General features: G+C 35.8%; 2 protein-coding genes across 3 annotated transcripts in view; one reads left to right on the top strand and one right to left on the bottom strand.

Moving 5' to 3' along the window:
• The first annotated feature begins 20 nt into the window (after positions 1-20).
• The window catches only part of spri (Src homology 2 domain-containing protein sprint), a 253,910-nt gene continuing 241,960 nt past the window's right edge, over positions 21-11,970 (top strand). The window contains exon 1 of one of the 2 annotated variants that reach the window (XM_034977086.2): positions 21-332. The gene's annotated coding sequence lies outside the window, so the exon portion shown is untranslated. Of the gene's footprint in view, positions 341-11,970 lie in introns of both variants that reach the window. The other variant, XM_069503945.1, reaches the window with a different exon arrangement.
• Positions 480-10,079, bottom strand: LOC117989764 (uncharacterized). The gene is made up of 5 exons (XM_069503963.1): positions 9,816-10,079; positions 8,566-8,652; positions 3,831-3,897; positions 1,707-1,867; positions 480-899 (listed from the first exon to the last, which is right to left on the bottom strand). The coding sequence occupies exons 1-5, from the start codon at positions 9,969-9,971 to the stop codon at positions 480-482; spliced, it is 891 nt and encodes a 296-aa protein (XP_069360064.1). The 5' UTR covers positions 9,972-10,079.

Raw genomic sequence — 11,970 nt, 5'->3', positions numbered from 1 at the left:
CGTCGGCCAACTTCATTCAAAGTAGTGTCTGTGATCGGCCCATTCGTGTTTTGCTTCCAACTTCAGTCGTTTATAATCGAATCGGTCTCATTGATGACGTCTCGTGCAACTGCAAACATAGTATCGACGGTATTGTTTTGTCAATAAACCATTTAATAACTGTTGTGCTATTGCATCTGTGTAGTGTTTACTTTTACGTGATGATTTACAGTGTGGTTTTCTTATAATACAAAGGCCAGTGCGGTATTTTGTGGTTCCTTGGTGAAGTATCGTGATATTTGCTAGGTGTTTATGTATTATGACGATAAAAACTTCGTGATCTTGGACTACCGGTTAGTAGGTATGCAGTTACTATAATTAATAATATCTAGTCTAGTTTTAACAATACGTTCTAAGCAAATAAAACAAATACTAAGTTATACCTAAATATAAAATATTTATTACACTTCATCCAAATTATCAAGATTGGTTACAATTATTTAATCATCTTTATTTGTAATGGATATTGGTATAAAATTTAATTCATCTGATTCTTCGTCTAATGGCGAATTAGAACCTTCGATATGTAATTCGGTCATGGGAGTTCTTTTAGTATTTATACGCTGTGTTGTACTTGTATATTCATTTCTTTTTGCTTTTCTATGCACAAGTTTAGTTTTAGCTGCCTTCGAATGGGTTCCAGTTTTTATCGCCGCGACTTTCCGGTTGATTAGTGGTCTCCATTCCGTAATTTCCGTGCTTAATTCGGGGCCGGTGATTTCTTCAGTGTTTCTGCGTCTCCGCTTTCCGGACGCAACTCCAAGTTGCAAAAGAATTGGATTGCTAACCAAAGCGGCTGCAGCGGCACCTAGTAGCGCGATTCCTGCTATCGGCCACAGTACTGCTTTGGTAGCCAATGCCTGCAAAAAGTATGACTTCACTAGCTGATGCCAGCGACTTCGTTCGCGTGGAATTAGGTTCTTTTAAATCCTGCGGGAACAATTTCATTTTCTGGGATAAAAAGTACCTAACCTATGTATTAATTCAGAGTATAAACTTCTCATCTTCATTCCAAATTTCAGCGATTTGTTTATTGGTTTATTTTACATAGGTTTAGTTATTGTGGCGCGAAGAAGTAAAAAATATCCCAACATCTAAACTTTTACATTTATAATATTTTTATATTAGGTTTGATTAAGATTAAGACTAAGCTTACATAGGTAAGTTTAATCTTATAATCTTTATGTATTTGCGACATCAAATAAAAAACCGGCCAATTGCAGACTTGCACCGAGGGTTCCGTACTACAGTCGTGTTTCTCGACATTTTGCACGATAAATCAAAAACTATAATACGTAAAAATAAATAAGAATCTGTTTTAGAATCTACAGGTAAAACCCTTTCATATGATACTCAACTCGGTACAGTAATCTTACTTTAAAAGTTCAAAATACAAATTATTTTAAACACATTTTAATTTTTTTCGGTGATGTATCCACAAATTCACGGTTTTCGGATTTTTTCCTATACTTGTGCTACCTACCTTCCTACCAAATTTCATGATTCTAGGTCAACGGAAAATAGCCTATAGGTTTTCTTGACAGACACATAACAGGGGTTCCTTTTTTCCTTTTGAGGTACGGTACCCTAAAAAGTAACATATTATTTCTGTTCCAAGAAAACTAACTATTTTTTCTTTACTATTATAATTTCAGTCTAAAACTTACATGATTGTAATATCTATGATGGCCCACGTGGTGCCCGTCATAATACCCATGATGGGGTCTGAAATCATGATGATCAAACTCGTGGTGATGTGAATCAGGCAAGTGATAGTCATAGCCGTAGTTTATATGAGGATATTCCTCATACTCATGTAGGGCATAACCTGCAAAAGGTCGATAAAGATTAAAAGGTTATTGAATTTTTTTAACTTTCTCTAAGAAGTCAGTCTAATTTTCTAGGACAGGTTAAGACTTTTAGTCCAGTAATTTGGTAGTTTTGCCTGGAAAGTTGAAAATTGGTAATTTCATAGATTTCGACGTGCTCTTATCGTATCTTTGCCGCTTGCACCACCATCTTGGAAAAATGGAGCCCAAAAACAGTTTTTTGACGATGACTTCTTTCCAACTAGGAAGGTAAAAAAAAGAATGTTTGATTTTCTAAACAATAAGCGTAATGTAAAATCAAATAAAAAAAAATCAAAAATAAAATAAAAACCGACTTCAATAACCAGAAACACTATAAAGTAGAAAATAATTTAATTTATTACCCAATATACCTATTATGTATACAAGAGTTATTGTAGTTCTATAGTAATATTTTTATTTTTTATTTTATTTTACTATAGATGCTTGATATGCTTACAGCTAGTGCCAAAGCGCATTACAAGTTAGACTTATGACTAATAACTTATACTATTCGAACAAAATATACACAAAGGTTCTTATAAGTCTTAGTGATCTATACATGAAATAAATTTATTTATATTTGTATTGAACACGTCTAGGCTCTGGTGCTGAGCAATCAGCTCATTTAGCATGGAAAGTGCGCGGAAAGTTGGCGCACTTTCAGCATACCGCGTGCGGAACGACTTTAGCGCGAAGAAAGGCCACGTCTTCCGACATGACCGGAGTAGTTTATCCGGCAACCGTACCGCCAACGCACACCGCGACAATGTGTCCGGATTATCCACCTTATTGTTTAATAATAGGTAGTAGTGTATTAGAAGAGCCCTCTTTCGTCTTGAGTCCAGTGAGTCTAGACCCACCATACCCAAGACGAATAAGGAGGGGTATAGATACGGGTAATAACCATACATTTTCTTATATAATCCTCGCGCGAATTTACGCTGGACCCTCTCAATAGTAAGTGTATGACTAGCACTGAGTGGACTCCAGGCTGCTGAGTTATACTCCAGCTTGCTGCGGACATAAGCATTAAATAAGGTAACAAATACTAGCGGATTAGTGAAGCGTTTACTCTGTCGCATAACAAATCCTAGAAGCTTATGGGCCTCCTTACATATTTTATCTATATGATCATTAAAACTTAGTTTCGCATCAACCGTTTATGAGCCGGAGATTACAAACAATATCGCGTAATAAACATACAAAAAAAAACCATACAGTTGAATTGAGAACCTCCTCCGTTTTTTGAAGTCGGTTAATTAAATGATTATCTTTGTAATAAGTAGGTAATTATGAGTGTATTACTTATTAGGTACTGTAGGTAGGTATATGCCAAGATTAATTTATACCTAATTAAGGAAGCTAATAAAGCAGCTTTAAATAAATAATGGAAAGGACTAATCGACAAAGTAGTAAAAACCTAATGATTTAAAATATCATTGAAAAAGCATAAGTTGATTAAAATTAGAAATCTTTAGTTTCCTTTTGCGTCGTTGAATAACTTAGGTACATACCTACTTGCATACTGAGCTTGCATATTAATTTTAGTACCTACCTACCTGTTTGCTCATTCTGAAGTAGAAATGTAAAGGTTAGATTTTAGATGTTACTAGCTTATACTCGCGACATCGTCCGCGTGGACTACACAAATTTCAAACCCCCGGGGTTGAATTTTCAAAAATTCTTTCTTAGCGGATGCTTACGTCATAATAGCTCTCTGCATGCCAAATTTCAGCCGGATCCGTCCAGTAGTTTCAGGTGTGCGTTGATAGATTAGTCAGTCAGTCAGTCACCTTTTCCTTTTATATATTTTGATAGGTACATACAATCTAATGTATTTTTCCATAAATACTACAAAAGTACTTAGGAGTCAACGGCTAAGAAAGAAACGTTAACAGATATATCTGAAAATTAAATATTCTAATTTAACTAGGTACCTACCTGGATGTTCTCTGCTAACAAGTCCTCTTCCATAGCTTGAACTGGATTGCTTGCTATCGGGAACTTCCTAAAAGACAATAATAATAAAAGATATTAAGTACTTAAGTACAAAATAAAGAAACTGACGTAGAAACTGTGTAGGGTAAAACATACTCTTGATGCAAAACATAGCTATTCTGATCTAATGATCAAAATAATGTTAGCCGATTTCCTATGCTAAAAGTACCATGACTATAATGTTGGGACTATAAAAACTTGTTTCCTCTATCGAGAAAGACCTTCTGCATCTCAGTAGAAAATAATTATATATTCTATTAAATATAATATTCGATACATAATATAGCGGCGATTTTAAAAAGCGAACTAACGATCTCATCAAAATATAATGCCTCATAAATATATTAATGAGTCTATAATATCCATTATCTACTCAATAAAAAAATTCAAAGGCAATGTTCCAAAAATTTAATTAAAAATCTCTAGAAAACATACCTACCATAAATTTAATTAACAACGGTATAAACAAGAGTCTTAAAATCGACGAATTTATATCGAATTCGTATCGAGATTTTTCCTCAGTGAAATAATTAAATCGAATTACATTGTATAGCGTCGTCCAGGCACGCTTCGATGGCGTTCGGTTGGTCGGTGCCCTCTTTTCACACGGCTCTTTAATGTTTCTTTTCCGATTGAACCTTCTCAATTGAATCACATATAATTAAAGGCGATTCCAATTTCTGATACGCTATTCGATGATCAAAGTAGCGTATCAGCCTAACTTTAGATTTCCAAATTTTATTTTATTCTGAGCACGTTATTCGAATTTAGAACACTTTCATACATAAGATGAAGATAATATTTCTAATACAATACCTACTTAATTTTTTTTGAGAAAAATATTTATTGATGTATAATTAATTTAAAGTGTCTGCCCGTGACATTAAAATATGCCTACCTAACTTACTTAAGTGCCTAAAAGTCGTCAATGGTTAATTACTCCTAGCACTCATAAATTATTGTCTGTCGTCTATCTGCTTGCTTGTTGATTCGGGCTGACTTTAAAACGGCTGAACCGATTATAACCGGACATGCAGGCAGATAGAAGACTGCCAGATTATCATTTATGATATTTACTTTTTATATCGGGAAAGTAAAAGATTGTTACGAAAATTTTATAAAATGTCAATACATGAATGAGAAGATCGTTTAGTTATTTAGTATGATTTTGTATAAAAAAAACAATTACGGGCCGTTCATTCTTAACAACTACCACACGTTTTTGCGCATTTAACGAGCATCGAGAATGAATAACCACCTCTCATCACGTGAGATCCAAGTCAAGTTCAAACTAGCCAGCGATAAAAACAAAACTAGTGCAGTAGATCCATACATCATTGATCTACTGCGCTATGTTATAACTATTGTCTGTCCGTCTGTTACATTTTCAAGGTTCGACTGCTGCTGAAGACGTTGAATTTGGCTCAAAGATTGCTTGCATCTAGAGATGGACATAGGATAACTTGATACCAGAAAAACAGTTTACAAAATCTAAATCCACAGACAAATTCGCGGGCCATCAGCTGGTCCATAATAATATTACATGAAAGTGTGTCGGTCTGTCTGCTAGCTTATCTCACGGCCAACTATTTTAACCAAATCTGATGAAAGGTATGCATCGCAGGGCTACTAAGTAAGTAGCATAGGCTACTTACTTTTTGTTTCGGAAAATCAAAGAGTTGAGAGTTCAGTTAAAACCTAAATCCGTCATTTATTTAATGCAGAGGTAGCTTGTATCCCAGGGACAGCCGTAGTCTACTTTTAATCCTCGAAAAACAAAAAGTTCCCACTCTATTTTTGAAAACGTAAATCTACGTGTACAAAGTCGCGGGTATCATGTATTGTAGTATTTTCTTTATAAAATAGCAGTCCTATTCAATCTAAGAATAAAACGATAAGCATTCTTTTATTCCAACTATGGAAAAGTGAGTCAAGTAGGTAGGATGAACTTTTTACCCGTATGCATTATTCACGAGATATTACCGAGAAGCGATCTCATATCTGAGTAACGGAAAGGTGCTTTTACACTTGACTTTGTTTTCCACAACGAAGTAGGTACTGACTTAATTGTATTAACTTTTTATTTCTGAACGAGAGAAGAAATAGAAATGGTAGCTATCTAGCTGTGTTTAAGAAATAAAATGGATGTGAATTTTGTATAGACAGACGGACAGATGAATAATAACTCCTGTTCTGGAACCTTCAAACAATCATCAAGTTAATTAAGTCCATATATAAGTCAAATTTGGTTAAAGTATGTACGAATACAAATTTATCCTTTTGGGTTCATAGCAAACACAATGCTTTTAGCATCAGCGATCGGCGATTTAGTTGCTTTTCAAAAGCTCGGTACCTCCAGTACAGTGTACCTTCAATCGTGGGTATACATACCACGGTTCGTATGACGGCACGGTTTTACTGGTAGGGTGTTAACACGCCACGGTCGTATTCTACCACCAGACCAGGGACAATTTAGGAATCATAAATTGCCCCTGCCGGGAATTGAACACGGGGTCTCCCACTTGTAAGACTACAGCGTTCACCACTGCGCCAGGAAAATTGACTAGTAGGTGCAAAAAAAAAAGCAGAGAAAATGGGAAACGATGTGCAGGTTCCTTAACAGAGGCAGGTAATATACTAAGGTCGTCACGGGAATAAGTTTCGAGCTATGCACTCCGAGTTTCGACGGAAAATGACTTGTGTGTTACAATGCTAGTATGTAATTACATACGTTTCAGCTAATTATTCCGCAGGGAACATTTTTTTATCATTTTATAGCGTTTGTAATAAAAATAATGTAAATTATATCGGTACTGACTCACGTTTCCGTTCCGACAAGTTATCAAGAATGTGGGCCATAGTAGCGAGTGGCAGCGATATATTCTCACAGCTGAGCCTGTATTTCTACATTTCAAAATATCTGCTTACCTACAGCATGACTTGTTTAAACCTATCTTACGTGGCGTTTTGAACGAAATACCCTTACATCAATACGGTATTTGACTATATCAAAAATAAATTATTTCTCAGTGATTATTTTTTTTTTTTTTTTAAAAAGAATATTAGCCATGTTAAATGACTAATATTCCCCTTTCCTCTCCAATTAAGCGTCAGGCTTGTACTAGGAGTAGGTACGACAACAGTGCAACAGGCGGGGTTTGAACCGTCGACCTTTCGGTTTTCAGTCCACTCCTATACCGGTTGAGCTATTGAGGCTCTAAGCTCTCTAATTATTAAATAGAGCGTCTTCCAAAATACGTAAATTCCACTTCGTTTGTTAGTTTTATGTGTGTTAACCATTTTAAATTTAAATTGTGACGTCACATACCGGCATTTCATAGAATTTCGCATACTAAGCGCGCGTTTTGACGTTTGATAAAAAGTTACTGATTTGACTAGTTGTCAAATACCGGATTGGTTAAAGATACTTTTATTCTTGGGAAATAAATCTCGTAAGAGTTAATGTGACAGTCTTTTACATACAAACGACTCGTTTGACGTCCTTTGATGACGCTGCATGGACACAAGCGGAATAGCATGTCCTGTGAGTGAAGTTAATCCCTACAATACCCATATAACTTCACATTTGGCTCATAGGTCCTACTGAAGCCCTTAGGTTGAGACGATATCTTATCTGCTTGTGACTAAGGCCGAAGCTTCCTACCAAGCCGGACCTGCAAATTTGCCAACTCAGTGTCTTACTCTGAATGATAGCCACCGAGCTCATTTGACATTGGTTTGTTCTAAATTGCTGTTTCATTGAGTGGTATTCAATATTTTTTCGTAAAAAATCTTCAATGGATTAAAAATAAATATCTAATGAGCTCAATAGCTATCATTCAGTTTTAGACACTGAACTAGCGAATCAGTAGGGTGAACCATTTTAGAAATTATAATTAAACTAGCTGACGCCCGAGACTTCGTACGCGTGGATTTAGGTTTTTGAAAATCCCGTGGGAACTTTTTGATTTCCCGGGATAAAAAGTAGCCTATGTCACTCTCCAGTTCTTTAAATATACCCATGCAAAAAATTGCGTCGATCCGCTGCTCCATTGCGACGTGATTGAAGGACAAACCAACAAACTAACAAACTAACAAACCAACAAACAAACACACTTTCGCATTTATAATATGGGTACTGCCGCCTTAAATAATCTGCCGGGAATCGAACTAGACACCTTCAACTTATACCTAAGGACACGGTGCCCCACTTGCACCCTACACCCCAATGAAGGTCATTAATAGTAAATTGTGTAAGTTCACAACAATAGTACTATGTAGTACATAGTTATCTGTGCAGCATTATTCAAAGCTTAGAATTATTGTTTGCTCTGAAGGCCAGTTTGGTAGTGGGTGTGTATCCAATATAGGTAACAGGCACTGATGAATGACGACCAAGTAATTTTGAAATTATTATAATAATAGACGAATTATTAATTTATCAAATAGAATAAGAACTTTTTTCAAATACCTTTCACTAGTTTGAGATCCTATTCCCGCTAAAAAACTTGGGCCGCGCCAATTAAATTTATCACAAAAAAATTGTGTTATTGTAATTTGTAAATAATTCTACATATCTGTTTTTCTTGGTGTAGTTTTAATTATTTTAATTTTATGATTAAATACAATAATTATCCTTATAAGAATCAATTTGTACATAGGTACATGTTTTATTTACCTTAAAAGTTATTGGCCGAAATGAAACAATATCAGTATACCGCTTTTGATCCTCTTTCTGCAGCGTTTTGACATTATTTGTAGAATTCTGGAAAAGATAGTTGTACTTGATTTTAGATTAATTACAATCTCAGAATAATAATACTTACCTATTATGATTTTCTTGTAAAAGTCGTATTCAACGATTTCTATATAAACTGGTAGCGGGCCTATCCTGCCTTAGCAGATGCCCGCAACTTCGTCCGCGTACTGGTTTCACATGAGATCTGAAAATTTCCCGCTGCAAAAGGCCTCACTTACCTACTCACTCAGTCTCACCTTAAGACACGGAACCCAGAATACCTAAATGCCAATTTTCATCTCTAACTTCAAAAACGTAGGATTTTCATATAACCCTTCTACCCCCATTTTACTCCCTTAGGGAGGGGGGGGGGGGGTATTTAGTTAGATCCTTTCTTATCTGATACCTACCCCCTAGAAATAGCCTACATTTCAAATTTCAAGTAAAAATAACAATTGTTAAAACTTTTCTATAAAAACATTGCCCCCTATTTTACCACCCTTGAGGGAGGAATTTTCCAAATTTAATTATACAGATTTTTATTATTTAAAGCTAATAACCTAAATGCCAATTTTCGCTGACACCTACGTCCTAGAAAGAACCTACCTTCCCAATTTCAAGTTTGTAGGCTTTATAGTTTCTCAGATTTCGTGATTAGTCAGTCAGTCAGTCAGTGAGTGAGTGGCATTTCTCTTTTATATATTTAGATTTGAAGCATTCCATACCTTCCCTTTTTTAAATAAAAAAGCAGACGTCAAGAATTAATAAATTACCTGATTAATAATTTGTCTATCATCATCACCCAAACGTGTCACAATGTGACTAGTTGGGAAGTGGGAACTACAAATCCCAAGTTGCAACCTATTAGAATTCCCAAAGAGTCACGCTTTACTGTGGGTGTGACTTGATAGGAAAAAAATTAATAGATTCGCAACGAGTCACACTGTAACACGATTGGGTGTGACTCGTTGCGGGTCTAAAGGTCGTCTAAACTTCGCACAATATGTATGTAAGCGCATGCGTTTCACACGAGAGTAGGTACTAGGTACCATTAATAACTTAGTCTTTACTTTTGAAAATATTATGAGCTTTGCCTACGAGTATGTGGAGCTTTACTTTTTTGATCGTATTAAATTTATGGTATTTAATACGGTTACTAATTACGGTATAGTATACGGTATACTACTTACAACATTGTCTTCTTTTACAGCAAATTCCCTGATGTCCTCGCTTAAATTGGAATTCGTAATAGGATTACATTTTCCGTGTCTCGGTTTTGATAATAGAAGAATTCCAAAGAAAACAACGACGTTATAACATGAACATCTACAGGAATGCAAGTGCATAATGTAAACAGACTTTACAAACAAAAACACTTAAGCACATGAAATGTCGTATAGAGCTCATGTTACATTAAAAGAGTAAAGGAGGAAACGGTATACTTTATAAAAAATTGCGTTTCAAGAGGGGCGGTTTGTGTTCTAAGAGCTTGTAGAAAATTATCAGGAAGCATTAGAAAAGCTAAATGATGTAGTATTTACACTACGTTTTCTGATAATTATTACAAACAAGTTTTTTTTAAAAAGAATATTAGCCATGTTAAATGACTAATATTCCCCTTTCCTCTTCAATTAAGCGTCAGGCTTGTGCTAGGAGTAGGTACGACAATAGTGCAACGGGCGGGGTTTGAACCGTCGACCTTTCGGTTTTCAGTCCACTCCTATATCGGTTGAGCTATTGAGGCTCTAGATTTGCTCTAGGCTTGCTAATGGTGAATTCATAATCTTTTAATCTGCCAGCTATTTCAGGTCGCATCAGCCATTGTAACAGTAACTCGTTAAATAATTTGGCGTGAAACAGGTGTTGTAAAATTACAGTTTTTGCATATACCCGGAAATTATTCTAAGCTTGGCAACAATACACAATACACTAGACAACATCACTGGGGTATATTTTACATTTTTTTTGGTGTCTACAGTCTACACCAGCGCATGAGGTTCTATAAGAATACTAAACATAGGTATGCATTTAATCGAACGGTGGTGTTGTTTCCATAAAATAATTAATAAATCGTGTCATTACAAGAGAGGATCTATTTCACCCACGACAGATTTAACTAGAGTGAGGGAACTCTCGGTTTGATCCTGAATCGACGATATGTCAAATATTAGGCTATGGGGACGTACAATCAAAGAAAAATTGGGCTACTTTTGGGCTGCCTGCATCAAAATGTACTAACATCGAGTCACAGTGTTACTATAGTTGTAACTGTTTTATTCATTGTAATTCCCAACGAGTAACACTGTAGCTTGGGTGTGACTCGATGTGTTTTTTTTTTTCGATGGATTCCCAACGAGTCACACTGTTACACGATTGGATGTGACTCGTTGGGAACCCATCACATTTGACGCCTGCCAGTGATGTCGAAGCCTCGAAGTTTTGTTAGAAGTTCTCTAATTGTCGTGAACTGTGCCCACGAGCTCTCGGGCTTGAATGACAATTTGAGAGGCGGTGAAACAATGGAGTCCAAGATGGAGTTCCGCCCTGTTGACTGCGTTGCGTAGTCATTTCATTGTTCCTAATCATAACGATGGTCACGATATTGCAAATTGTTACACGGTGTACGCACATTAGTTTGCCTATTTGGAAAATTGGCTTTGCAGATTAAATTAGTGTAAAGAAAATTGATTTTGAAATAACGAAGTGAAATGAAAATGAAATGAAAATGCAATACCACTAGAATGTTGAGTTCATAGACTATAATATGATAATTACAATCTTATCCAATCCAATTACATACTTATTTATATGCTTATGATTGAGAAAGAATTTCATTTAGATATAGGTACCTATTCGGTTTTTTTTTAATTTTGAATTGAATTTTGGAACGATATTCATAGGCCATCTAGTAATATAGGTATGAGCACGACACTGGCACGACATATGAGTGTGATATGAGCGTGGACCCCCCCCCCCCCCCCCCTCCCTTTCCCACTTGTCGTTTGTCGCTTGATGTTCCAGTCGCAGTGCATTTTGACACAAAATCAGTTTCCGACAAGTGTGAAAAGCTTCGTATAAGACGTTCTGCCAATGGAATATCCGATTTAAATCCGGGCCCGACAAACAATAAGTGGGATTTAGGAACGGATCGTAACATGACTTGGTTAAAAGTAAAACTTAAAAGTCATTAAGTAAGTATCATAACTGTGGTAATGGGGAATCTAATTACTTGACTGCACCAGATAGAGGTACTAATATTTTTCACAGTAATCATTCATACTAAATAGGTACTTTATGTTCGAAACAACTTTGCAACTGAAGCAAGAAAAACAAACAACATACCTG

This window comes from Maniola hyperantus, chromosome 16 (assembly GCF_902806685.2).
Source record: "Maniola hyperantus chromosome 16, iAphHyp1.2, whole genome shotgun sequence".
Classification (NCBI taxonomy): Eukaryota; Metazoa; Arthropoda; class Insecta; order Lepidoptera; family Nymphalidae; genus Maniola; species Maniola hyperantus.
The sequence above is the reverse complement of the archived record's forward strand: the minus strand, read 5'-3'. Positions and strand labels throughout refer to the sequence as shown.

Coding starts and splice junctions, on each gene's coding strand:
- LOC117989764 (XM_069503963.1), bottom strand. CDS start 9,971: ATGCACTTGCATTCCTGTAGATGTTCATGTTATAACGTCGTTGTTTTC. Junction 8,653..9,815: donor CTGTAAAAGAAGACAATGTT/GTAAGTAGTATA, acceptor TATCTTTTCCAG/AATTCTACAAATAATGTCAA. Junction 900..1,706: donor ATCATAGATATTACAATCAT/GTAAGTTTTAGA, acceptor TACTTTTTGCAG/GCATTGGCTACCAAAGCAGT.